This window comes from Brassica napus, chromosome A10, assembly GCF_020379485.1.
Source record: "Brassica napus cultivar Da-Ae chromosome A10, Da-Ae, whole genome shotgun sequence".
In the NCBI taxonomy this organism is placed as follows: domain Eukaryota; kingdom Viridiplantae; phylum Streptophyta; class Magnoliopsida; order Brassicales; family Brassicaceae; genus Brassica; species Brassica napus.
In genome coordinates this window covers 888,045-913,935 of record NC_063443.1, presented here as the reverse complement: position 1 = coordinate 913,935, position 25,891 = coordinate 888,045, and the positions used below count along the sequence as shown (strand labels likewise).

The following is a 25,891-nucleotide window of genomic DNA, read 5'->3' as shown; positions in this document are numbered from 1 at the left end:
TTTTCTTCATATTTACAATTTAGGTCTCATGTATATATTTTAAGTTTCCGCTATTAGTTGCATAAAAACAAATTTAACAATTACGTCCAGGATCCACAAGTAGTTGAATAAGTTTCATATACAAAAGACATAATATACTCATACATCTAGTATATAAAACAAAATTAAATAATAATTATGCTCAAAATTTTTTGAGCGAGTCAACTTATGTTACTTTCACGTATAAATTGTCAAATGTATTTAAATTCAAGTGTCTTATTATTTTTTTTCTTATACATTGGCTGATTGTCTGCGCCATCGGTTTGGGAGAGTCTTATACATAATTTTTAATTAGATTATAATAGGTCAATATAGGAATGAAATATTATAATGGGTATCAAACTAATATAAAACAAAAATACGAGGACTAATAACGAAATCAAGCTGGAAATAAGAGAGAGAGAGAGAGAGAGAGAGGAACAAACGAAATCGTGTCTAGAGAGAGAAAGTGAGACGACTTGAGCGACAATCAAGGCGCGGAGAGACGCCGTCAACAAACAAAAGAAAAAAAAACAGCACAAGAACAAAAAAAAAAAAATAATAATAATAATAATTACGAAAGAAAGGATCTTCTTCTTCTTCTTCGCTTTGGGTTGATTAATCTGTGAAAATCTAAATCACTAATCAAAATTAAAAAAATTAATAAGAAATCGATTTTTATTTTCAGATCTTTCTTCTGAACACGAAACCCTACATTGCACTTCTTAGCTCAATTTCATCTTTTGGAGAGATGAGAAGAGTTTCGAGTTGATCGCAATTAGGGTTGATTGATTGTTCTTTTTTCCGATCGACGACTCGGATCTGGTTTAGTCGTCGTCGTCGTCGTCGGATGAAAGTGGAGAGCCATGAAATGGGCAACATTGCTTAAGGACTTCAAGGAGAAGGTCGGTTTAGCTCAATCCCCTGACGCCTCTACCTCCGACTCCTTCGCCGTTGACCTATCTGCCCCGCCGTCTTCCTCCGCCTCTCCTTCCTCTGCTCACCCCGACGCGTCGTCTAATCATCGCCTTGACTTCAGCTCGTCTCCTTCGAGGTATCCTCTCTACTCTTTCTAGCTCTCTGCTTGATCTGGTTGTGGTTCCCGATGACGTGCATTGTGGATTGCTTTATAAGTGATCAACATCAACTAAGTATTCTCTTTTTTAGATTGCTTTATTTGAGTGCTAGATTTGTTTATTTGAGAGTCAAAGTCTGCTCTCTTTGACATTTTTTGGATTTAAATAGTTTAATCAGTTTTATGAATTGGATCCTCTTCTTGAAATCAGAGATAACCATGAGTTGGAACTGGACTTCAAGAGATTATGGGAAGAGTTCCGTTCTTCAAGCTCTGAAAAGGTTCTTACTTTGATTATCCTTACTCAGTTAAAATCATTTTTTCCGGATTGTCTTACCTTCAATCTTGGGATCTTGTATTCTCTATTACTGGATCTGTCTACTAAAGATTAGCAAATCATGAGTGCTAATTGTTTGTATGTCATGCAGGAGAAGGAAGCCGCCTTAAACCTGACCGTGGATACCTTTTGTAGATTAGTGAAGCGGCATGCCAATGTAGATCAGTTAGTTACTATGTAAGCTCTTCCTAGCTCTTTTTTACCGTTCTGGTTGGATATATGTTGAAGTGGGGTTTGTTGTTTCCAAGTGAAAAATAGCATTTGCACCAAATTTATGTGGTGGGGTATACGTTTTTCTAAACCTGTATGTTCTTCACCTGTCTAGCGGGTCTTCTTCTCTACCTCGTATTCTATGCTCGGAGGTCAGACTTGAAAACATCATCCATTTTTGAAAATTTTGTTTTGATTGCAGGTTAGTAGAAACACATATATTCTGTTTTGTCATTGGGAGAGCATTTGTGACAGATATTGAGAAATTGAAGATCGGCAGCAAGGCAAGGTCACTGGATGTAGCTAAAGTATTAAGGTTCTTTTCAGATGTCACCAAGGTTTGCCATTCTGAATATTGTGCATCTTGACATGTCCACCTCTCTTCTCTGTTTCTAATCCATGATCTCCTCTTGCAGGAGGGATTTAGTCCTGGTGCCAACCTCTTAACTGCTGTTGAAGTACTTGTATCTGCGGTACCCTTTTTGACCTTTTCCAGTTTACCCACTCCATCAAATCTTACAATGCTAAATTTCACACCATCCAGGATGTTGGATCGTTGATGGTTTTATGCCTTATATAATGTGTACCTCCTATCTTTGTATGTGTCATTTTCAGCCCATCGACAAACAATCTCTACTGGATTCTGGGATTTTCTGCTGTCTAATACTCGTTCTCAGTGCGCTTCTAGCATATGATGAACCAAGCAAAAGTAAAACAACTGGTTTGGAAGAGGTATCACCAGACACAGATGCTGGATGCAGAGTTCTTCAGACTAGACGACTTGAGGTTCTGTTTCAACAGTTTTATTCCAAATTTTAATAAGACTACGAATAATTTCTTTGGCTGGATATTGACAACCAAATTTTCATACTACACATATTCTTTATAATTTTTTTTTAAAAAATTTTGCCCTCTTATTTTTTTAGGTGGAGGGTAGTGTTGTTCATATCATGAAAGCTTTAGCAAGCAATCCTTCTGCTGCTCAGAGTTTGATTGAAGATGATTCTCTTGAGGCGCTTTTTAATATGGTTGCCAATGGCGCCGTTACAGTTTTCTCTCAGTATAGAGAAGGTCTAGTTACACTCCATAGCATACAGCTTCACAGACATGCCATGCAGGTATTTTTCGTCCATCTACGTTAGCATTGTGTCATGAACACCTCTCTAACTTCACGGTTGAAACCTGATTGAATAAACTGATGCTTATATTTTCATTTGACATCCTCTCGTGCCTCTTCCAGATCCTTGGAATTCTTCTAATCAATGACAGTGGGAGCACATCAAGATATATACGCAAGCACCATCTGGTATGGCAATGAATTATGCAGACTACCTGAGTGTAGTTTATCGATTCTTGTGCATATTTAGAAGCTTTCATCTTAGGTTTAGGTTACTCTTTCTTGCTAATGTTTAAACTATGTCAAGGACTTGATTTTCAGGAGATTTATGTTGATTTCAGAATAAAAGCAAATGATATTTAGATGTTGTATGTAAATATTTTAGTTTCTTCAGAAGTATAGTATTACAAAGTGACAAGTCCAATATGGCAGTTGAAAAGGTTTTCATTCCCTTTTGTGAATTGCTTATAGTAGTAGTCTATCAAATCTACGAAGCAAATAATTTCTTGATTTCTCTTGCAGATAAAGGTTCTTTTGATGGCTGTCAAAGATTTTGATCCAAACTGTGGTGACTCAGCCTACACGATGGGCATTGTGGACTTGTTACTTGAATGCGTGGAACTATCATACAGACCTGGTAAATATAGTCTACACCTCTAAATATGTTACGAGCGTATGGAAAATGCAACGCGAGAGTAGAATATCCAGTTGCTACATTGTATTTATGGACATGTAATGTGTTTGTATTACGGCTACTAATCGTTTTATATTTTGACTTTGTAGAGGCTAATGGTGTTAGACTCAGGGATGACATACGTAATGCACACGGTTACCACTTTCTTGTTCAGTTTGCCCTGGTTCTATCTTCCTTGCCCAAAAATCAGACTTTTGTGTCCAGTCGTTCATCTGTTAATCAAGATAGTGGTTCAGATGGCTCTGAACTGTTTCCTGATGTAGAAAATACGAACGGCAGGGAAGATGCTGGTTTTCCGACACAAGACTTTTCTCCATCACTGTCGAGATTGCTTGATGTCCTTGTCACTCTGGCTCAGACTGGTCCAGCTGAGCCATCTGTTGGTAGGGCCACACGTTCATCCCAAACGAAGCCAACTGGGCACAGCAGAAGTCGAACTTCATCTGTGGATAGTATATATGATGAAACGTGGGAGCAGGGAAGTAGTAAAGTCAAAGACCTGGAAGCTGTCCAAATGCTACAAGATATCTTCCTGAAGGCAGATAATAAGGATCTTCAGGCAGAAGTATTGAATAGAATGTTCAAGATATTCTCTAGCCACGTGGAAAACTATAGATTGTGTCAGGAATTAAGGACCGTTCCATTACTTGTCCTCAACATGGCTGGTTTTCCTCCCTCGCTGCAAGATATAATTCTCAAAATTCTTGAATATGCTGTCACGGTGGTCAGTTGTGTTCCAGAGCAAGAACTGTTGTCACTTTGTTGCTTATTGCAACAGCCAATCACATCTCAGTTGAAGCACACCATACTTTCTTTCTTTGTGAAGCTCATATCTTTTGATCAACAATATAAGAAAGTCCTACGTGAAGTTGGTGTTTTGGAAGTCTTGCAAGATGATTTGAAGCAACACAAGCTTCTTATGGGTCCAGATCAGTATAGTGGAGTCTCTGATCATTCTGATCCGAAGCCTAGCTCTGGTAGCTTCAAAAAGCACTTAGATACTAAAGATGCCATCATTTCATCACCAAAGTTGATGGAATCTGGATCAGGAAAGTTACCTGTCTTTGAAGTTGACGAAACTATTACCGTTGGTTGGGATTGTTTGATCTCTTTGTTGAAGAAAGCTGAGGCTAATCAGGCATCTTTTCGTGCGGCCAATGGTGTGACGATTATTCTTCCTTTCTTGATATCAGATGCCCATCGAACTGGCGTCCTGAGAGTCTTATCATGTCTAATTACGGAAGACACTAAACAGGTACATAGAACCAGCATCTTGATGTAATAGATTACACCGATGCCGGTATTGAATATATTCTGCGTAATTGGCAAAAATCCTGACTACTCTTTTATTGACTCTCTAACCAGGTCCATCACGAAGAATTAGGTGCTGTTGTTGATTTGTTGAAGAGTGGAATGGTCACTGGTATATCTGGCCATCAATACAAGCTTCATGATGATGCCAAATGTGATACAATGGGTGCTCTATGGCGTATCGTTGGTGTCAATGGATCTGCCCAAAGAGTCTTTGGCGAAGCGACTGGTTTCTCTCTTTTATTGACGACTCTTCACACTTTTCAAGGGGACAAAGATCACATGGATGAGTCTGATTTGATGGTTTACATCAAATTGTTTAAATATCTATTTCGCCTTATGACAGCTGCCGTCTGTGAGAATGCTGTTAATAGGATGAAACTGCACGCCGTTATAACGTCTCAGACATTTTATGAGCTCTTGGTGGAGTCTGGATTGCTGTGTGTTGAGTTGGAAACGCAGGTTATACAGCTGTTGTTGGAACTTGCACTTGAAGTGGTGCTTCCACCATTTTTGGCATCAGAATCTGCGGCCTCTGCTGCTATTACAGAAAGTGAAAAGACTACTTTTGTTGTCACAACCCCATCAGGCCAGTTCAATCCTGACAAGGAGAGAATTTACAATGCAGGTGCAGTCAGAGTTCTGATACGTTCATTGTTGCTCTTTAGTCCAAAAACGCAGCTAGAATTTTTGAACCTTCTAGAAAGTCTTGCTCGTGCCAGTCCTTTCAATCAGGAAAACCTCACATCAGTTGGTAAGAACCATGCCATTGTATTCTTCGATAAATTTCCAGAACCCTATTGCTTTTGGTTTTTCCTCTTACTCTCTCTCCCTCTCTCACCTCTTTATATCTTTTCATAAATTGAAATGAACAGGCTGTGTGGAACTTCTGTTGGAGATAATTTACCCCTTTCTTCCGGGTTCATCTCCATTTCTTTCTTATGCTTTGAAGATTGTGGAAATTCTTGGAGCATACAGGTACGACTTGCTGTATATTTAGTATATATTCAGAATGCATTTCTAAGGTTGTCACATTTCTTCTCTTTGTCTGTTATCTTAATATGTAGTTTTCTTTGTGTAGATTGTCCCCGTCTGAGCTCCGAATACTGTTTAGATATGTTTTGCAAATGAGGATTATGAAGTCAGATCATGCAATAGTTGAGATGATGGAAAAACTAATTCTCATGGAAGACACAGAGTTGGACCATCTATCCCTGGCTCCTTTTGTAGAGATGGACATGAGCAAAACTGGGCATGCTTCTGTTCAGGTGTCTCTGGGAGAAAGATCTTGGCCTCCTGCTGCTGGTTATTCATTTGTTTGTTGGTTCCAGTTTCGTAATTTCTTAACAACCCAAGGAAAAGAATCAGAAGCCTCCAAAGTTGGCTCCTCATCAAGGACCCGCATCTCGAGTGCGCAGCAACATGAGCAGAACATTTTTCGGTTATTTTCTGTTGGTGCTGTAAGCAATGAAAGTCCATTCTATGCAGAACTTTACTTTCAGGAGGATGGTATTCTGACCCTTGCCACTAGCAGTTCAAATTCTTTATCGTTTTCTGGGCTGGAGATTGAAGAGGGCAGGTGGCATCATCTTGCTGTTGTTCATAGTAAACCGAATGCTCTTGCTGGACTCTTCCAAGCTAGTGTTGCAAATGTCTATCTTGATGGGAAACTAAGGCACACGGGTAAACTGGGGTACTCTCCCTCGCCTGTTGGAAAATCTTTGCAAGTAATAGTTGGAACGCCATCCACTTGTGCCAGAGTTAGTGATCTGACATGGAAAACACGCTCATGTTATCTTTTTGAGGAGGTGCTCTCATCGGGTTGCATTGGTTTCATGTACATTCTTGGTAGAGGGTACAAAGGTCTTTTCCAGGATGCGGATCTCTTACGCTTTGTGCCAAATCAGGCTTGTGGTGGGGGGAGCATGGCTATCCTGGACTCATTAGACAGTGATATGACCTCATCGTCGAATGGGCAAAAGTTTGATGGAAGCAATAGACAAGGAGACTCCAAGGCAGATGGTAGTGGAATTGTCTGGGATCTTGAGAGGTTAGGAAATCTTTCCTTTCAGTTACCTGGCAAGAAACTTATATTTGCATTTGATGGGACATGCTCGGAGTTCATCCGGGCGTCTGGAAGTTTTTCCCTCCTCAATCTGGTTGACCCCTTGTCCGCTGCTGCTTCTCCAATTGGAGGTAGATTGTGGTCGTAAATACTCATTTCGTTTTATGTATTTGCATCTGATCTGATTTTGTTGTTTGACTGATTCTGCTTTTTCAAATTGTTTAGGAATACCACGTTTCGGGCGTCTGGTGGGAAATGTATGTATCTGCAGACAAAGTGTGATTGGCGATACCATCCGCCCCGTTGGAGGAATGACTGTTGTACTCGCGCTTGTTGAAGCTGCCGAATCTAGAGATATGCTACACATGGCTCTTTCATTGCTTGCCTGTGCGCTTCGTCAAAACCCTCAGAATGTGAAGGATATGCAAACTATCAGGGGATATCATTTACTAGCTCTATTTTTGCGTCCCAAAATGACTCTATTTGATATGCAGTCTTTGGAGATATTTTTCCAAATTGCTGCATGCGAAGCTTTGTTTTCAGAGCCAAAGAAGTTGGAGAGTATACAGAGTAATATTAGTGTGACACCTACGGAGACTATATTCGAAAACAGTTATGAGGATCTTGGTCTTTCGAGGTTCCGCTACGAAAGTTCCTCAGTTGGGTCTCACGGGGATATGGATGACTTTTCTGTTCCCAAGGATTCTTTTAGTCATCTTTCTGAGTTAGAAACAGACATCCCTGTTGAAACGTCAAACTGCATTGTCTTATCTAACGTGGATATGATTGAGCATGTCCTCTTGGACTGGACCCTTTGGGTAACATCCCCTGTTTCCATCCAGATTGCTTTACTTGGGTTTCTAGAAAATCTGGTATCAATGCATTGGTACAGGAATCACAATCTTACAATTCTGCGAAGAATCAATCTGGTGGAACATTTGTTAGTGACACTTCAGAGAGGTGATGTGGAAGTTCCGGTGCTAGAAAAGTTAGTTGTTCTGCTTGGATGCATCTTAGAAGATGGATTCCTGACTTCTGAGCTTGAAAATGTGGTTAGGTTTGTGATTATGACATTTAATCCACCGGAAGTGAAGTCACGAAGCTCATTATTGCGCGAGTCAATGGGAAAGCATGTAATTGTGAGAAATATGCTTTTGGAAATGCTCATTGATCTCCAGGTGACCATAAAAGCAGAGGAACTTCTGGAGCTGTGGCATAAGATAGTCTCGTCAAAACTAATAACATACTTCCTTGACGAAGCTGTGCATCCTACTAGTATGAGGTGGATCATGACTCTTCTTGGTGTTTGTCTTGCTTCTTCTCCAAACTTCTCCCTTAAATTTCGGACAAGTGGAGGTTATCAGGGGTTGATGCGGGTACTTCAGAACTTTTATGATTCCCCAGACATATATTACATACTGTTCTGCTTGATCTTTGGGAAACCTGTTTATCCAAGATTACCGGAGGTTCGGATGTTAGACTTTCATGCACTAGTTCCGAATGATGGAAGCCATGTCGAGTTAAAGTTCATAGATCTGTTGGATTCGGTGGTGGGAATGGCTAGATCTACTTATGACAGGTTGATCATGCAGTCAATGCTCGCCCACCAATCTGGAAATCTTTCGCAGATCAGTGCTAGTCTTGTGGCAGAGCTTGTAGAGGGGGCAGAAATGACTGGGGAGCTGCAAGGGGAAGCGTTGATGCACAAAACGTATGCAGCACGTTTGATGGGTGGCGAAGCTTCAGCTCCTGCCGCTGCGACGTCTGTTCTCCGTTTCATGGTTGACCTTGCAAAGATGTGCCCTCAATTCTCTGCTGCTTGCAGGCGTGCAGACTTTGTTGAAAACTGTGCTGACCTTTACTTTTCCTGTGTCAGGTTGGCATCACCAGACCTGCTGATATAGTTTTTTCACCACCTACAAAATATTGATGATTTTCGTTAGCTTTTTGAAAATAAATTATTTTCCTATATCTACTTAATAGTCGTTAAATAGACTAAAATTATTTTCATAATTTGCGCCTAAAGACTATTTGTCCTGTAGGGCTGCTTATGCTGTGAAGATGGCGAAACAGCTCTCCGTGAAGGCAGAAGAGAAGCATATAAATGACGGTGATGATAACGGCTCACAAGGAACATTCTCTAGCTTGCCTCATGACCAGTCCACCAAGACCTCCATCAGTGCTGGAAGCTTCCCTCAAGCGCAGGTCAGTCTTAGTTCTGAAGAAATGCCTTTACCGGCAAATATTGTGGTTAATGATAAGATGGTGAACATTCTTACACCACCACCGCAGGACTCAAGTAAATCATTTCAAGGTGTTGAAGATATTAAGAAACAAGATGATAATCATGTCGGCCCTGTATCAGCTTCAAGTGAAAGGGATTTTCCAGATCTTAAAGGGAATGCAAATCAAGTGCAGGCAACAGATTCTCAGAGTTCTGCATCTTTCCATATGATCGAGTCTCCCCTTCTATCTGAAAAATCAGGCCTCAAAGTCTCATTCACTCCATCACCATCTCCGGTTGTTGCACTTGCATCCTGGCTAGGCTCTAACTATCATGAATCTAAAAGTTCTACAGTGGGTTCTCCTTCTCTTGAATCCTATGTCTCTGGTACTGAGGTTGATGCGTCTTCAGAACGAAAGTCAGGCTCCCAAGGATCTTCTGCTGCCCATGCCTTCTTCACAGTTACCCCAAAACTTCTCCTTGAAACAGATGAAACTGGCTATGGTGGCGGGCCTTGTTCTGCCGGAGCGAGTGCCGTGTTAGATTTTATGGCAGAGGTACTTGCCGACCTAATGACTGAACAGATAAAAGCTGTACCGGTTCTGGAAAGCATATTGGAAATGGTTCCTTTCTATGTTGATCCTGAAAGTGTGCTGGTCTTTCAAGGCTTGTGCCTTAGCAGAGTCATGAACTATCTTGAAAGGCGTCTCTTGCGTGATGATGAAGAAGACGAGAAGAAATTGGACAAGAGCAAATGGTCTGCGAACTTGGATACATTTTGCTGGATGATAGTGGACCGTGTTTACATGGGTGCTTTTCCTCACCCCTCTGGTGTTCTTAGGGCTCTTGAATTCCTGTTGTCGATGCTGCAATTAGCTAACAAAGATGGTAGGGTTGAAGAAGTCACTCCTTCCGGGAAAGGTTTCTTATCCCTTGGAAGAGCAACAAGGCAGCTTGATGCTTATGTACACTCTATCCTGAAAAACACAAATAGAATGGTACTATATTGTTTCCTCCCATCATTCTTGATAACTATTGGAGAGGAGGACCTACTATCACAACTGGGTTTACTTGTTGAATCTAAGAAGAGGCCATCTCCGAATCCAGCTGTTGATGAATCTGGGATTGACATCTCAACATTTCTGCAGTTGTTGGTCGCAAACAGGAGAATCATATTCTGCCCAAGCAATCTTGATACTGATTTGAGTTGCTGTCTGTGTGTGAACTTAATCTCCCTATTCCTTGACCAGAGAAAGAGTGTGCAAAACATGTCACTTGATATTGTCAAATATTTACTGGTACACCGAAGATCTGCCCTCGAGGATTTGCTCGTCACTAAACCAAACCAAGGACAAAAAGTTGATGTTTTACATGGCGGTTTTGATAAGTTGTTGACTGGGAATCTACCAGAATTCTTCAAGTGGCTTGAAAGCTCGGATAAGATAATTAACAAAGTTCTGGAGCAGTGTGCTGCAGTAATGTGGGTACAGTACATAGCTGGCTCAGCGAAGTTTCCTGGTGTCAGGATAAAAGGCATGGAAGGTCGCCGGAAGAAAGAGATGGGGAGGAAATCGCGAGATATGTCGAAGCTGGACGTTAAACACTGGGATCAGTTGAATGAGCGGAGATATGCGCTAGAAGTACTGCGTGATGCCATGTCTACTGAGCTTAGAGTCGTTCGGCAAAACAAATATGGTTGGATACTTCATGCTGAGAGTGAGTGGCAAACTCATCTCCAGCAGCTTGTGCATGAGCGTGGAATATTCCCAATGCGTAAATCCAAAAGGTCTGAAGATCCCGAATGGCAGCTCTGTCCGATTGAAGGTCCGTACAGAATGCGCAAAAAGCTTGAACGATGTAAGCTAAAAATTGATAGCATCCAGAATGTTCTTGATGGAAAGTTAGAACTTGGGGAAATTGAGCTTCCCAAAGTGAAAAATGAAGATGGGCCAGTTATTTCAGACACAGATTCCGAACCAGCTTTCCTGCTCAGTGAACTTTATGATGAGGCGTTTGTGAAAGAGTCAGATGATTTTAAAGATGTCGCTTCTGCCAGAAATGGATGGAATGATGATAGAGCTAGTAGTACAAACGAAGCAAGTCTTCATTCTGCTCTTGACTTTGGTGGCAAATCTAGTACAGCATCTGTGCCAATAACAGACAACACACTTGCAAAATCTGAGGCTGGCTCTCCAAGACATTCATCTTCTGCTAAAATGGATGAAACTAAAGGCGAGGAGGAAAAATCAGAGAATGAACTGAATGATGATGGTGAGTATCTGATCAGACCTTATCTGGAGCATCTTGAAAAGATTAGGTTCAGATACAACTGTGAGAGAGTTGTTGATCTCGACAAGCATGATGGAATCTTCTTAATAGGGGAGTTCTGTCTGTATGTGATAGAAAACTTTTATATTGACGATGATGGGTGTATTTGTGAGAAGGAATGCGAAGATGAGTTATCTGTTATTGATCAAGCGTTGGGTGTGAAAAAAGATGCCTCCGGCAGCCTGGATTTCCAGTCCAAGTCTAGCACATCTTGGACGACAGCAGTGAAAACGGGAGCTCTAGGGGGAAGAGCAGTAGGCGGAAGAGCATGGGCATATGGTGGGGGTGCTTGGGGAAAAGAAAAAATGGGCACGACTGGTAACTTGCCGCATCCTTGGCGTATGTGGAAGCTTAATAATGTTCATGAAATATTAAAACGTGATTACCAGCTGCGTCCGGTTGCCATTGAGATATTTAGCATGGATGGATGTAATGATCTCCTCGTGTTCCACAAGAAAGAGAGGGAAGAAGTTTTCAAAAATCTGGTTGCCATGAACCTTTCAAGGAACAGCATGTACGGTATTATCGTTATTTTCATCTCGTTTCTGTTTGTTCCTCGCACTGGGTTGAGCATACTGCAGTTGTTTCTTTTAAATATTTTATAGCAGTTCAATGTTCACTAGGTTAATGAATAAGTTTATCAGTCAACGACAATGAGTTGCATGGGATGGGTGTTCTTTTTTAAGCTTACTTCTCAAAGACTAGATTCTGTCTTCATTGATCTGCAAAACTGTTATTTATTCTGTTATTTTTTTCCCAGGCTCGACACAACTATTTCAGGATCAGCAAAACAGGAAAGTAACGAGGGAAGCCGCCTTTTCAGATTAATGGCAAAGTCATTCTCGAAAAGATGGCAAAATGGGGAAATCAGCAATTTCCATTACCTAATGCATCTCAATACCCTAGCAGGACGTGGATACAGTGATCTCACGCAGTATCCGGTATTTCCATGGGTTCTCGCAGATTATGAAAGTGAGAGTCTTGATTTGTCAGATCCAAAAACTTTCCGCAAACTTCACAAACCAATGGGTTGCCAGACACCTGAAGGAGAAGAAGAATTTAGGAAACGGTTTGTGCTGTGCATCTTAAACTTTTTTATAGTGCACCTTCCCCTTGTGTTCTTTGTCATACATCTTAATTTTTTTCTTTTTTCTTGTTAAGTGGATATGGTTTCATGCAGCATAATTCTTTACTTTCTCTGTTTTCAGATATGAGAGCTGGGATGATCCTGAGATTCCAAAATTTCATTACGGTTCTCACTATTCAAGTGCTGGAATTGTTCTGTTTTACCTTCTTCGCCTCCCACCGTTCAGTGCTGAAAATCAGAAGCTGCAGGGCGGTCAGTTTGATCATGCTGATAGACTCTTCAATAGTATAAAAGATACTTGGCTAAGTGCAGCTGGAAAGGGAAATACATCAGACGTAAAAGAACTCATTCCTGAATTCTTCTACATGCCAGAGTTTTTGGAAAATAGATTCAGTCTTGATTTGGGTGAAAAACAGTCGGGAGAGAAGGTTTGTGCCGATTCCAGTTCTTTCAATGGTGCTTGAATGTACCATTTTCCTTTCATATAGTGTTGATATATATTATTTCTTCTGCGTAATTTTAGGTTGGTGATGTCTTTTTACCTCCGTGGGCGAGAGGTAGTGTACGTGAGTTCATCCTCAAGCACAGAGAAGCGTTGGAGTCAGATTATGTCTCAGAAAATCTGCATCACTGGATAGATCTCATCTTTGGGTACAAACAGAGAGGAAAGGTACACTTTTCATTTTGCCTCTAGCCAAGTAAAATGCAGAAACTAAAAGTGTTGCCATGTTATTTACTTTTCGTTATTGGAATGTTGTTTATTCTCAGGCTGCAGAAGAAGCTGTAAATGTTTTCTATCATTACACGTACGAGGGAAATGTTGATATTGATGCAGTTAGCGACCCCGCATTGAAAGCTTCCATACTAGCGCAGATTAATCATTTTGGACAAACTCCGAAGCAGCTATTCCAGAAAGCTCATGTCAAAAGAAGAACAGACCGAAAAGTTCCTCTCCACCCTCTGAAACATTCGATGCATCTAATTCCTCACGAGACACGTAAATGTCCATCTTCTATAAGCCAAATCACTACTTTCCACGACAAGGTGCTCGTTGCCGGGGCTAACTGCTTCCTGAAACCCAGAGGCTATACCAAATACATAACATGGGGGTTCCCAGACAGGAGTTTGAGATTTATGAGTTATGATCAGGACAAACTGCTATCAACTCACGAAAATCTCCATGAAAGCAACCAGATCCAGTGTGCTGGTTTTAGTCACGATGGACGCATTGTGGTCACTGGAGCAGAAGATGGTTTAGTGTGCGTGTGGAGAGTAAGCAAGGATGGCCCGCGTAGTTCACGACGTTTACGGTTAGAAAAAGCCCTGTGTGCTCACACAGCTACAGTCACATGTCTACGTGTAAGTCAACCGTACATGATGATCGCAAGTGGGTCAGATGATTGCACAGTTATAATATGGGATCTCAGTTCGATGAGTTTTGTGAGGCAGCTTCCTGACTTCCCAGTTCCCATTTCAGCAATCTACATAAATGACCTTACCGGGGAGATTGTAACTGCGGCTGGAACTGTCCTTGCGGTTTGGAGCATCAATGGCGACTGCCTTGCTGTGGCTAACACATCGCAGTTACCATCTGATTCAGTATTATCTGTAACAGGCTCGACGTCTTCTGACTGGCTTGAAACAGCCTGGTATGTAACTGGTCATCAGAGTGGAGCAATCAAAATATGGCGGATGATACATTGCACTGATCCGTTGAGTGCCGAGAGCAAAACAAGTAGTAGCAACAGAAACGGAGGGCTGAATTTGGGTGATCAAGTGCCAGAGTACAAGTTGATTCTGCATAAGGTGCTGAAATTCCATAAACAACCGGTCACCGCTCTCTATCTCCCGGGCGACCTGAAGCAGTTACTGAGCGGCGATTCAGCTGGACAATTGCTTTCATGGACATTGCCAGATGAGACATTAAGAGCTTCGTTGAAACAAGCTTCGTTGAAATAAGCTTCACTGAAACAGGCGTCATAGGTTTAGGATGTAAAGCTGAGACCAGACATTCCCCATTGGTTTCTTTGGTTAGAACCGAGAGAGAGAGCTGGCGAAGTGACTTGAAGACAGGACCAAGTAGTAGGAAGAAGACCAAAGTCTGAACAAAGTGCTGGCTCTGTTGCATAAATGGCTTGCAGGTTAAGAGGAAGAGAGCAAGGCGAGCCAATCTCGCTTGTGATTGCCGGTGAGTTTTCAGGATTAGGAAGGAGAAGGAAGATGAGGTTTGGTTTGAGAATTTGTGTAAATAGATTTCTTCTTGAAAAATCATTGCAAATAGCAGAAGGCTGGGCATATTTGTATTCACAGACCCATGTGTATTTTGTCAGATGCTGTTCTTGTATTGTTTTAATAGTTTGTGACCTTTTGTATTCTTCATCGTTTGCCTCAATGTCAATGGTATTGTTTTCTGTTCTTGATTTTAAAGAAAGAGTGAGATAGATGGGTAAGTAAAATCATTCTGATAAAGAAGAGATTCAAGTTTTCTTGGATTATTAGTTTATTACCAAGTTTGGTTAATACGTGTAGCTCTGTCTTGAACTGTTTTTGTGCTGCCTTCTTGGCCACATTTGAGTTATCTGGATTACATACATGCTCAGGATGATGCCGGGAGATACAAGGAGTTGTTGATGCCTTCATATTAAATACAGTATTTAAGTTTGTCTTATAAAGTTACATCAGAGATTACAATAATTACAGAAGCAAACCTCTTATATGCCCCCAATGAATCTGACCCAAGAACAGAAGAAATGTTTGAATTTGCAAAAAGAATAAACCCAAAAAAAAAGGCTGACACAACTAAAGAAGAACTCCTTCCATGATGCATAATCAATATTGAGGTGTGTAGGAGTAACTAGGTTTGTTTTGGTTTTGGCTTAAATTCATGTGTCCTTGTCTTCCTTCTCTTGAGTATTGATCCCACATCATCTGCTCTTCCATCAACTTTCTCTGTTTCTTCTCCATGTCATTCATCTGCACATACGCTGGCGGCGCAACCTCCAAGGACGCAGCAAATGGATCCATCGGTACAGTGCCATTGCTGTTTCCATTAGCCGTTGCTGGTGCTGGAAGTGCCAGCATGGTTGCTATAATTGTTACAAAACTCATGTCAAAAAATTAGTATAATATGCAAACAAAGACATATCAAAGTAACGTTTCTTTTAAAACCTGCTGGTCTTCCTGCAGAACCAAATGCCATACTGCTTGCACTTCCGCTAGCTCCATAAGCCGTGGAGGTTTGCACAGCAGCGTTCACAGTGCCGTGCTGATACATTCCGTTGAGAAGCAACATATCAAAGCCTCCTCCGAGTTCCGTCTTTTGTCCTGATAATTTTGTAGCGGTTTGCACCAAAGCTGTCTCCCAATCTGCTCCATCATCATTAAACGCTTCCCATCCAGGACCGGTCTCTGCACCCGAACCGCTCGCGTAAGGGCCATCGAATAAAGCCAATGCTAAGCTATCTCCAGCTTCTAAAGCTTCATTACCGTTTATATCCACAAGATCCAGCAAATCACCAACTTCTTCTTGCTTCTTCTCTATTATCACTTCCTCCTCGGGTTGTTCTTCTTCCTCTTCCTCTTCTTTTGGTGGAGGTGCAGGTAAGGCCTTGATAGCATTCATATCTTCTTCCTCCTCGTTCACTTCCTCTGCTCTCTCATCATCATCCTCTTCAACAGACTGTGATTCCTTGGTCTGGTCTAAAGTGGATTTGTCTTTTATAAACTCATCCATGAGATCAAGCTTCTTCTGTGTGATCTTCTCTATCTCAGGGTACTCTGAAGACCTAGCGATCCCCATGTTCTTACACCAGGAATAGAACTGATCTAGCTCTTCAAACTGTTTAGAGACGCGGCAGAAAATGTCATAGACCTTGATCGAATCAGGTATGTCTAACTCCATGAACCGTTCGATTAAAACCCCCATTATCTCAGTTATATCGTAATATATCTGGAAGCTCTCCTTCACTATAGGATACAGAGCCACAATCACAACTCTGTTGTTCCTCGCGCCACCTGTTTTAAAAAGTGATAACTTGTTATCCAAGAAACAACGAAGATAGCGACAAAAGAAAACTGCGGTTTTGAACCGAACCGAACCAAAAATTTTGGTTAGTTTGGTTTGGTCGTTACAAATAAAGTTCAATTCGGCATGTTTGTGAAAAAACTTAGGTTTTCAGTTAATTTGATTTTCCAAAAGAAAAAAAAAAGTAACTAAGTTTCCAATGAACTAATAGAATTAACAAAAATTCAAATCAAAACAATCAAACTAACCGAAATTACCGAATTTAAACAAAAATACCAAATTTTAACTGAAATATAATCGAAACCAAAAACTTCGGGTTAGTTTAAATAAAAAAAAGTTAAAAACAGAACTACCCAAATACCGAACCGAACAAATTTTTCTGGTTCAATTCATTGAGATTTTGGCCAAACCGAACCACCCGAACCTCAAGCCTATGGATGTGGTACCTGTTGGACGACAAGCCAAGAAACGGTCAAGAAGCTGCTGCAAATGCTGTACTCTGGTGAAAATCTTCTCTGTTTTCATCTCTGCGATGGGTTGTGACCTAACCACTATAGCCGTGGAGAGATCAGCCTCATGCTTATCTTTCTCATCTTCCACCGCATCTCCTCCTCCAACGCAGTAAACCCCACGTTTCCCGTGCCTCGTTTGCATCCTAAAATCAAGCCTTTCGTCGAGGTACAATGCATACGTCCTTACAAAAGCAGAGTAGTCCCACGAGTTTGACCTAGAAACATCTCTAAAGTCAGACATGTTGAGAAGTCTTGTCCCACGTCGAGTAGCGAAGAAGATCTCTTGCTCGTAAGCCTTATCTCCTTCTGCTAATAGCCGTTGGATCAGAATCAAGGTTTTGAGAGCGACGGTCCAGCATTTGGTTTTGTTGAGGCGTCTAGAAAGCGTGTTGACGCATGCGTTGATGTAGTTGCGTGAGTAAGAAGTTAGGCTAAGAATCTCTCTTATGTATTTCTCTTCTGCTGGATACTCTTCGTGACGAGTAGCTTTGACGATGGCTACGTCAAGCTCTGATAGAGAAGAGCTTCGGCCGTTGACTTTGGCTAGACCGACGCTGGTTTGGTCCTTCACGGCTCCTATGGCTCGTTTAAGTTTACTCGAACCCATTTTTTTACGATTTATTAAAATGTATATAAGAAAAGAAAATTAGAAAACGTAAAGATAAAGACAAAAAGATATGAAGAGAGAAAAGGGGAAGAGAACGAGGGTTGCTTTGTTTTTGTTTTTGTTTCCTCGTCGTCTCCTTTCTTCTCCTCTGACTCTGATTTTTTTTTTTAGTTTCTTTATTGTCCTTCTCTGCTGTATTTTGTTTGTTTAGTGAATGTAGTTTCTTTGGTGCTCGTTGATATTCACCATGCAAGTCGCCGAGGTTGTAGGAGATTTTGGCCGGTGATAGATAACGCCACGTGGCTTTTTACTGGCAAAACTGAAATTAGTTTGTATTTACCATTAATGGAAAGGAGGAGATAAATAGATAATTAAATTTCAGAATAGCAACTGCCCTATTAAGAAAGACTCCATATTTATTTTCTGTTTCCAAATTAAAAAAAGGATAAATTTCTAGAAAATTTTTGTGTGTTTAAATTTCTGAAGACTATGTATAAAAGGTCTTTCTTCCGTATGGTTTATGCTTATTAAGGCCTACATCATACACATCACGTTTCATTTTTGAATTGGATTATTATATAGCTTTACCTCAATGAGTGCAATTTTTTTTTAAAAAAAAAACAAGAGAGAAAGAAAATTTTAAAAAAATGCATTATTTTCAACCACTAACGAATACCCCAATAATTCACGGAAATTCCCATTGCCACTATAATAATATAATAAAATTTAACATATACTATTACCAAAAAGAGTTTTGTATTTTCATAAGAATCAATAAACTAAAGGAAAGTCATACCAAAAGCCCACTTTAGAAAACAAAAGCCCATTCAAAGTTTCTGGAAGGTAAGTTAAGAACAAGGGTAAAACAGAAAATAATCGATAAAGCAAGGCCTTTTTAACAAATAAAAAAATAATATCCTTTTTTGAAAAAAAAAAAAGAAAAAACAGAGCATAAAGTCACTCTTTTTGTCATTACCTTTCTCGTCTCTGTCTCTTCGTCGTCATTAGCTTAAGAGCATCCTCCTCCTCAACTACTCCCTTCCCCCAAGAAGTAGAGTTTCTTCTTCGAGAGAGCTCTCACCCAACTCGTTGCCATGGCTACTAACAACAACAACAACCTCTCCGATCAACCTCCCTCCGACGACTTCTTCGAGCAGATCCTCGGAATCTCCAACTTCTCCGCGTCCTCCAGCTCCGGTGGACTTTCCGGACTTCCCGGAGGACTAAGCGGGGGCGTAGGTCCACCGCCGCCGATGATGCTTCAGCTCGGTTCCGGCGAGGAAGGGAGTCATCATAATCATATGGGCGTGGGGCCCATTGGAGGAGGAGGTGGGCCTTTGGGGTTTCACAACGGGATGTTTCCGTTGGGGTTAAGCCTCGATCAAGGAGGGAAAGGACAAGGCTTTCTTAAACCCGATGGAAGTGGGAAGCGTTTCCAAGATGATGTTGTTGATAATCGATGTTCCTCCATGAAACCTGTAAACTTCTTGTCTTTCTGTGTCTTTGTGTTTGTTACTTTCGAGAAAATTAAATAAAGGTAACGTTTTGAAGATTAAAAAACTCATCTTGGTTTGGTTGAGTGCTTTTTATGTTTTAAAATGGTTATTCTCTTTAGTATTAATGAGTTGATTGTTGCTTCAAACTGATCTATTAGAGATTGTTATAGTGAAAGTTGCTTTTAAGCTTTTTTATTTAGGTTATTGGTTTTTATTGTGTGTGTGTGTGTTGTTGTTGAAAGGTTTTCCATGGGCAGCCAATGACACAGCCAGCTCCACCAATGCCGCACCAACAGTCTTCTATCCGACCTAGAGTTAGGGCTAGGCGAGGTCAGGCCACTGATCCACATAGCATCGCAGAGCGGGTAAAATGTTTGATCAGAGCCTATTTTAGTTGAGGAGATTTGATCTAACATAAATACACATTACAGCTGCGTAGGGAGAGAATAGCAGAACGGATCAGGGCGTTGCAGGAACTTGTACCTACTGTCAACAAGGTCAGTATCCTTTTTTTTTTTGTCTCGGCTGTTGATTTTATTTCTCTGAGTTCAGTTCTCATATGCCACGGAGAGAGCTTGAAAGAGAGAGCTCATTTAGAGAGCAAGCTGTGGATAATAAAGATTTTTATTTCTTTTGCTTTACCATTGCAGACTGATAGGGCTGCTATGATCGATGAGATTGTGGATTATGTAAAGTTTCTCAGGCTCCAAGTTAAGGTATATAGTTATTGGTACCTCTCTAATCTATTCATAAGCTGATCTTGAAATTGTTTATCTTTAATAGTTTATAGGGAGATTATTAAATACCCCAGAAGGATTTGGTGGTGTAAATCATTGGTCCCCACCACCTACTCTTTTCAACTAAAATTCTAATCTGATTAAAAAGATTATAATTGTTTAATCCGGTATTAGAGAGTAATCAAAGAGCAAATGATTATGCTTCTTTTTGGCATTAGCTTCTTTCACTTTTTTTTTGCCTTCTTCCAGTTTCTCCTATGGAGAATCATCACATTTTAGGACTATGGTAATATAAATGATGAGAACATTGAATAATATTATTGCAATGATGGAATTTGAGAATACTTCTCCTTCATAAGCTTTTGGTCAACTATGGCAGGTCTTGAGCATGAGCCGTCTTGGTGGGGCCGGTGCTGTTGCTCCACTAGTCACTGAAATGCCATTGTCTTCATCAACTGAGGTAAGACTAAAGAGAGAGAGAGAACATCGTCAATGTGTCTATTCAAAGATAGAGTTGAATAAAATAAGGTAATGAGTTTTTTTCTTATTGGCCCTGGTTTAAATGAAAAATGTATCTTCAGGATGAGACACAAGCGGTGTGGGAGAAATGGTCAGACGATGGGACGGAGCGTCAAGTGGCTAAGCTGATGGAAGAGAACGTTGGAGCAGCGATGCAGCTTTTGCAGTCAAAGGCTCTTTGCATAATGCCTGTCTCATTGGCGATGGCGATTTACCATTCTCAGCCACCTGACACATCTTCATCAGTCGTCAAACCGGAGATGAATCCTCCTCAGTAGATCTTTGCATCCAACGGTCGTGTCAGCTTCTTTGCTCTCAAAGTAGGATTTGTGCAGTAAGAAGTAAAAAAAGAAAAGAAAAAGGAAAAGGCTCTCACTTGTTTGGCCTAATATTTTTATCATTCTGATGAAAGTAACTTTTTAGCTGAAGAGAGTAACTTTAATGAGAGTTTGAAGAAGAGAGAGAGGCTTTGAGGGTAGTAGACTAAGTTTCAGACCTAGTAGTAGTCTTTGTAATGAAATGTGTGGGGAAGGTTTTCACTTTTCATCTATATTCAGCTTAATATATATTCACATTATCTATTACCATCATAGAGAACATAGTAATGAGGGAATGTCACAGCTTAGTGCATGCAGAAATGCTTATTGAAACACAAAAAGAAGAGATTGTCGATCACAAAGACAAATTTGTCTGTTACTTGTTTCATGCAATAGCCAAGAAGGCAGATTCAAAAACTGATGGATCTGATCAGTACATCAGCGTTTGTCTTTGACTTCACTATCAGTTCTGCGTTGGGCCTGTCGTTATAATCAATCTGCAATCCAAATTCGAAGATTAAAAACAGATAACTGAAGTATGTAAAAGTAAAGTAGAAACTATGGCGTTTACCCGCCATTTAGCAACGTCCGGTGGTTTACCTGTAACGAATAAAACAAAACCTATGGTCACAGCAAGTCTCCGAAGAATTAAAAAGAATAAATGTGTATACATACCGGTTGAGATATGTCTGGCTTCAACACGTTGCATCGCTGTGTCGAGATTGACATCAATGAACCTTGATGAAATGAAGATGATAATACATTGATTGGTGAAACCAGAAAAAATAGAACCAACGAGCGAAGGAGTAACAAGTTTTTACCACTTCTCATCAAACATATCAGAGATGTCTTTCCAAGTTCCTTCTTCTAACAGTAAATAGTTTCCCTCTACAATCACCACTTTATGCCTGTAAAAAAAGATGTACACATGGTAACTGGAAGAGGGAAACGAAACCATTTCGTGACACTACTCACTAGATTCGAAGCTACTGACTACTTACTGGAGGCTAACAAAGATATCGTCTTCAACTGGATCTCCAACTCCATGATCGAATGATGGCACATACACTGAGCCCTGGACAGTTTGAAAACTTATCAGAGTCTGATGTAAGTGTCGCAACACCAAGATTTTAAATATTGTGACTATCTCTTTACCTCGTTTCTCAGCTTCTTTAAACAGTTGAGCAATAGTGCAGGATTAAAAGTCCAAGGAGCTGGTTGTTTAATTGGATCAAAGGATTATAAATATAACATTTTGAAATCTGATGTAAAAGATTAAACAAGATCTAACCTCCTCTTCTCGCGTGAGCTTCTTTGGGATCCTACAGAGGGAAAAACCAAAAAGTCAGTTAATAAAAAAAGTTCGAGCAAGAGAGAGAGAGATAACTGTTAAAAACAAAAGTAAAGCTTCAACCTCCATGGCATCAAGCTGGGAACGATACAAGTGGAACCCATCCATAGGAAGCACTGTAGCGACATCAGGCGGCATAACCTCATCATCAAAAGAAGCAGCTTTCTGAGGCCATAAACTATTTATACGACTCACAACTTCATATGCTAACGTGCTTTTACCCGCACCAGGAGGACCAGCCAAACCGACCAAACGTCTACATGAGCCAGCCAACACACAGTTAACAAGAAGAGTTGGAAACAACCTTTTTAGAGCGTAGAAAACTTACTTAACATTGGGGCTAAACATTGCTGCTGATGTAGGAACAAGACGTTCCGCCAACTTATCATATATCTCATCCATACAGCTTTCAAACAAGAATTAAAAAAAGAATGACACTTTGTTAATTAACATGAAACAAAAGATCAATAGTAAACAAAACTCTAATCTGAACATTTTGATCCAAAAGAAGGTTATGAAGATCCAGGATCGGCCCAAACAGCTACAACGACACTATTAAATTGAGGAAAAAACAGACACGATCTGTCCTAATGAATCCTTTTAATTTACACAACAGCAGTTCAGAAAATCAGTTGTTACCTTCCATCAACGACAGTGACATCTCTCTTCTGACTACACGAAACCTGCAACAATCGGTCAATTACAAGATTAAGCAAAACCAAAGAGAGTCAACATGAATCTAAAACTCGTTTACACTACCAAAGTACGAGGTGTTCTTCTTCTTCTTCTTATTCGTATGCTCAATCGAACAGGAACAAGAGATTGGTCACATAATTGAACTTTGACTCCTCTAAATCGACACGATTCTGCAGAATGAATCGGAAAAGAGAAACTAAAAAAAAAAAGAGTCTTTCAAATAGCAGAGGAGTAAGCCATGGAGAAGGAACCTGGAACAGAGGATGAGTAGCAAAATCTGGGTACAGTGGAGAATGAAGAAACCTCCATCCGATGAGGGGTTGAAAAAGACTAGAACTTTCAGTCAAATTAGCTTCAGAAGAAAATAAATTTCCGAACAAGAATATGAAAATCGAGCTAAGCGGTGCTCTGCTCTCGAGGAAGATGATGAATAGTATAGTTCTTTTTGTATTGCTGGATGAAAAAATTATATTTTATTAAAATGCCACGTCACGCCCCCGTACCTAACTGGGTCAACTAAAAGATCAATGGGCCTATATCTTAGACCCAATATGAAACTAAGAGGCCTCTCTATCTTACAGTTTTGTCTTTGTTTTAGTTTACCTAACGTAAATTGTTTAGTTTATGATGTGATTTTGGTTGTGTTGGTTAGAAAAATAAAACTTATAATTATCGTATATTGTACAGATTTCATGATGTGTTTTTGCTACAGCCTAAAATCTACTTACCTATAAATTTACAGTTTCGGCTATCAGGGACTTTTATAATTGATAGGGGACTTATATCATTATTTTGTAATGCTCTAGGAAATTATTATTGATGGACACTAATGAATACGTATGTATACGCAATAATAGTTATAGGAGTTGATTGGTATAAGTTGTAGCTTTAGATTTTTTACTTTAAGACTTAAGCTGTTGATTTTGTGGTTTTATCTTTAAATTTTATTGTTGTAAGTTTATTTCAAAATTTTAAAAGCACTAAACCTAAAGCTGTAAAAAATTGATTTATATAGCAATATATTTTATTTTAAAAATTTTGGACTCTAGCTTTAGTTTTTATTGATAAAGCTTGATTGCTTTGATTTTATTGCTCTAGAGAGAATTATAGTTGTGTAGAGCATTCACCTCCATCACCAATCACCCCTTATAGATACAATATAAATATGGTCATCAGGTGCTTTACATGACGACACTTTAGTATCATACATCCATCTCAATCATAAACGCAACATGCAAAAGGCAACTAATTACTTGTAGAATCTAACACTCGAAACTTAGATGTGCATTAGCTCTCAACATCATTGGTTAATCTCTTATATATTAATTGAGAAACATTACAACATTGTTTTGTATCCACGTGTTATCATGAAAATGAAATTCAGAATTCTTGGAGAAATATGTTGGTCCATACTAATTTATATTATTCTTTTTATTAAACTAACTATTAAATTGATAAATAGTATATAAAAAGAATATTCTCGCACTTTTATTAAATAAAAACTACGGAATTGCTTAATATGGTTAACATACATATGACGATTAATGATTATGAATAATAAATATTTGATAATAATTTTTGTATCTTAGCTCTTTTTTGTTTAATTTTATATTATTAAAAAATATTAAACAACCACATTAACCATATAATAAACAAAATTAATTTTTTTCTTATATGTTATATTTTGAATTTTTAAGACGACTATAAATTACTAAAAACGTTAAATGTCTCACACTAAAATTTTGTGATCAATTGTTTAACTTTTTTTTGGTAATAATATGATACAAATGATCATAAATCATATGAATATGAAGTCTCATTTACTAGACATTCATATTATATATTAATATAGTTTAAAATTAAAATATATAACATAGAAAATACTTAAATATGATAATTTTAAAATTTGTATTGGAAAAGTATTGAAACCTTAATATTTTAATTATGAAATTTGCATTAAAAAAAATCGCACATTAGAAATTTTGTGTTTATCACATGAGTATGAATTATCAATAATAAATATTTATATCAAAATATACTATATATATATATGTTCATGTCATTAAAATTTAGTTATATACCATATAAAATAAATAAAATGATTGTTTTGATTTATTTACTAAAAAGTATCCTAAATAAACAAGATGTATTGTTTTGATTTATGTGTTTACTCTAATTTAATTATATAAATAATACGTAAATGAATATAAATAAATAATGATAGATAAAATTTATTTTTATATATAAAATTCATTCCGCGCAGTTACGCGGATCTTAATCTAGTGTAAAGTATTTGAAAAGTGAATTTACGTGACTGGATCGGCCTATGGTATAATTTACATGAGGAAAAATTGAAAAGTGAATTTATTAACCAATGCAAATGTAAAGTTAATTATATATAACTCTGCAAGCTAAAATGATATAGTTTTTGAAAAAGAAGGATAGGTGGTATGATAATAGATTAATAGTATTTTTAGAATTTGTTTTACAGAAAACTGCATCGTTTTTTTTTTTTTTTTTTTTTTTTTGCTAAAATTTGGGAAAACTGCATCGTTTGTTGTAATGTTCATTCTGCAATGAATTTTAAGCACTATTAATAACTTAATTTTTGTTTGCCTTCAGGTACGTTGCTAATCTATATTAGGTTTTCCACAAACTATTATTATATACTCTATAGTTTTATACATAAATTTATATATCAAGAATCTATGATAGAGCTTCAACCATTAAACATAAGTTTACCCCCCAAGGAAACATAATTGGCTGAATCAACATATATATGTGTGACCCTCACATATAAACAAACGGCCCTTCGGATTTCCATGGAGCCAATTTACTTTAAGGATCTTGAAATATATATATACGATTATGAACAAGGGAAGAAAACTTTTGTTTTTTTACATGCATGCAAAAGCATCAAATTCAAAGAAGAATAAACGTGTAATCTCTTTCAATGTGTGAGAGATACGTGGCTTATCTTGTTCTTGCCTTGGTGGAATATTAAACCGCTTACAATTGCTTTTTCATTTCTCCGCATATACGCATAATTTCCTTGGATATTATTTCACACATCCCCTGTATATTAATTGAGAAACATTTGAAAAGATGTAACCTCAATTTTGTATTAATTAAAAGAGGCCCCAATGCATAGGTGGCACTCAATTAG

The 25,891-nt window shown here is 38.9% G+C and overlaps 4 protein-coding genes across 6 annotated transcripts; 2 read left to right on the top strand and 2 right to left on the bottom strand.

Annotated features, from left to right (window-relative positions):
* Positions 1–528: 528 nt before the first annotated feature.
* On the top strand, positions 529–14,881 carry LOC111201409 (protein SPIRRIG). 2 transcript variants are annotated; one of them, XM_048743344.1, is made up of 20 exons: positions 531–1,072; positions 1,305–1,374; positions 1,522–1,607; positions 1,843–1,978; positions 2,057–2,113; positions 2,256–2,426; positions 2,567–2,758; positions 2,881–2,946; positions 3,280–3,394; positions 3,541–4,706; positions 4,817–5,516; positions 5,638–5,740; positions 5,844–6,958; positions 7,053–8,703; positions 8,870–9,032; positions 9,120–11,893; positions 12,140–12,448; positions 12,588–12,894; positions 12,990–13,136; positions 13,235–14,881. In XM_048743344.1, exons 1-20 carry the CDS (start codon positions 885–887, stop codon positions 14,423–14,425), a joined length of 10,707 nt encoding a protein of 3,568 aa, XP_048599301.1. In that variant the 5' UTR covers positions 531–884; the 3' UTR covers positions 14,426–14,881. The 2 variants fall into 2 exon arrangements, with proteins under 2 accessions (XP_048599300.1, XP_048599301.1); XM_048743343.1 differs by having other exon boundaries at positions 529–1,072; positions 8,870–11,893.
* Positions 14,882–15,114: 233 nt separating this feature from the next.
* On the bottom strand, positions 15,115–17,739 carry LOC106422991 (putative clathrin assembly protein At1g03050). Its single transcript, XM_013863776.3, has 3 exons — positions 16,937–17,739; positions 15,635–16,480; positions 15,115–15,552 (listed from the first exon to the last, which is right to left on the bottom strand). Exons 1-3 carry the CDS (start codon positions 17,607–17,609, stop codon positions 15,296–15,298), a joined length of 1,776 nt encoding a protein of 591 aa, XP_013719230.2. The 5' UTR covers positions 17,610–17,739; the 3' UTR covers positions 15,115–15,295.
* An 834-nt stretch (positions 17,740–18,573) lies between these two features.
* On the top strand, positions 18,574–20,945 carry LOC106422995 (transcription factor bHLH7). Its single transcript, XM_013863781.3, has 6 exons — positions 18,574–19,087; positions 19,348–19,470; positions 19,537–19,602; positions 19,756–19,821; positions 20,222–20,302; positions 20,424–20,945. The coding sequence occupies exons 1-6, from the start codon at positions 18,704–18,706 to the stop codon at positions 20,637–20,639; spliced, it is 936 nt and encodes a 311-aa protein (XP_013719235.2). The 5' UTR covers positions 18,574–18,703; the 3' UTR covers positions 20,640–20,945.
* Positions 20,914–23,168, bottom strand: LOC106422997 (putative uridine kinase C227.14). Of its 2 annotated transcripts, XM_013863783.3 has the most exons (12): positions 22,977–23,168; positions 22,789–22,895; positions 22,669–22,712; positions 22,358–22,435; positions 22,093–22,285; positions 21,970–22,000; positions 21,834–21,892; positions 21,680–21,753; positions 21,500–21,586; positions 21,354–21,415; positions 21,250–21,278; positions 20,914–21,175 (listed from the first exon to the last, which is right to left on the bottom strand). In XM_013863783.3, the coding sequence occupies exons 1-12, from the start codon at positions 23,032–23,034 to the stop codon at positions 21,089–21,091; spliced, it is 909 nt and encodes a 302-aa protein (XP_013719237.1). In that variant the 5' UTR covers positions 23,035–23,168; the 3' UTR covers positions 20,914–21,088. The 2 variants fall into 2 exon arrangements, with proteins under 2 accessions (XP_013719237.1, XP_048599305.1); XM_048743348.1 differs by having other exon boundaries at positions 21,250–21,415.
* Positions 23,169–25,891: the final 2,723 nt, after the last annotated feature.

Excerpts from the sequence above, each read along its gene's own strand:
- LOC111201409 (XM_048743343.1), top strand. The coding sequence starts at position 885 with ATGAAATGGGCAACATTGCTTAAGGACTTCAAGGAGAAGGTCGGTTTA. Across the intron at positions 2,114-2,255 it reads TTGAAGTACTTGTATCTGCG|CCCATCGACAAACAATCTCT; the intron begins GTACCCTTTTTG and ends TGTCATTTTCAG. Across the intron at positions 12,449-12,587 it reads GAAGAAGAATTTAGGAAACG|ATATGAGAGCTGGGATGATC; the intron begins GTTTGTGCTGTG and ends CTCTGTTTTCAG.
- LOC106422991 (XM_013863776.3), bottom strand. The coding sequence starts at position 17,609 with ATGGGTTCGAGTAAACTTAAACGAGCCATAGGAGCCGTGAAGGACCAA. Across the intron at positions 16,481-16,936 it reads CTTGGCTTGTCGTCCAACAG|GTGGCGCGAGGAACAACAGA; the intron begins GTACCACATCCA and ends TTTTTAAAACAG. Across the intron at positions 15,553-15,634 it reads TTCTGCAGGAAGACCAGCAG|CAACCATGCTGGCACTTCCA; the intron begins GTTTTAAAAGAA and ends TAACAATTATAG.
- LOC106422995 (XM_013863781.3), top strand. The coding sequence starts at position 18,704 with ATGGCTACTAACAACAACAACAACCTCTCCGATCAACCTCCCTCCGAC. Across the intron at positions 19,088-19,347 it reads GATGTTCCTCCATGAAACCT|GTTTTCCATGGGCAGCCAAT; the intron begins GTAAACTTCTTG and ends TGTTGTTGAAAG. Across the intron at positions 19,603-19,755 it reads TTGTACCTACTGTCAACAAG|ACTGATAGGGCTGCTATGAT; the intron begins GTCAGTATCCTT and ends TTACCATTGCAG.
- LOC106422997 (XM_048743348.1), bottom strand. The coding sequence starts at position 23,034 with ATGGAGGTTTCTTCATTCTCCACTGTACCCAGATTTTGCTACTCATCC. Across the intron at positions 22,713-22,788 it reads GAAGAACACCTCGTACTTTG|GTTTCGTGTAGTCAGAAGAG; the intron begins GTAGTGTAAACG and ends CGATTGTTGCAG. Across the intron at positions 21,754-21,833 it reads TAAAGAAGCTGAGAAACGAG|GGCTCAGTGTATGTGCCATC; the intron begins GTAAAGAGATAG and ends CAAACTGTCCAG.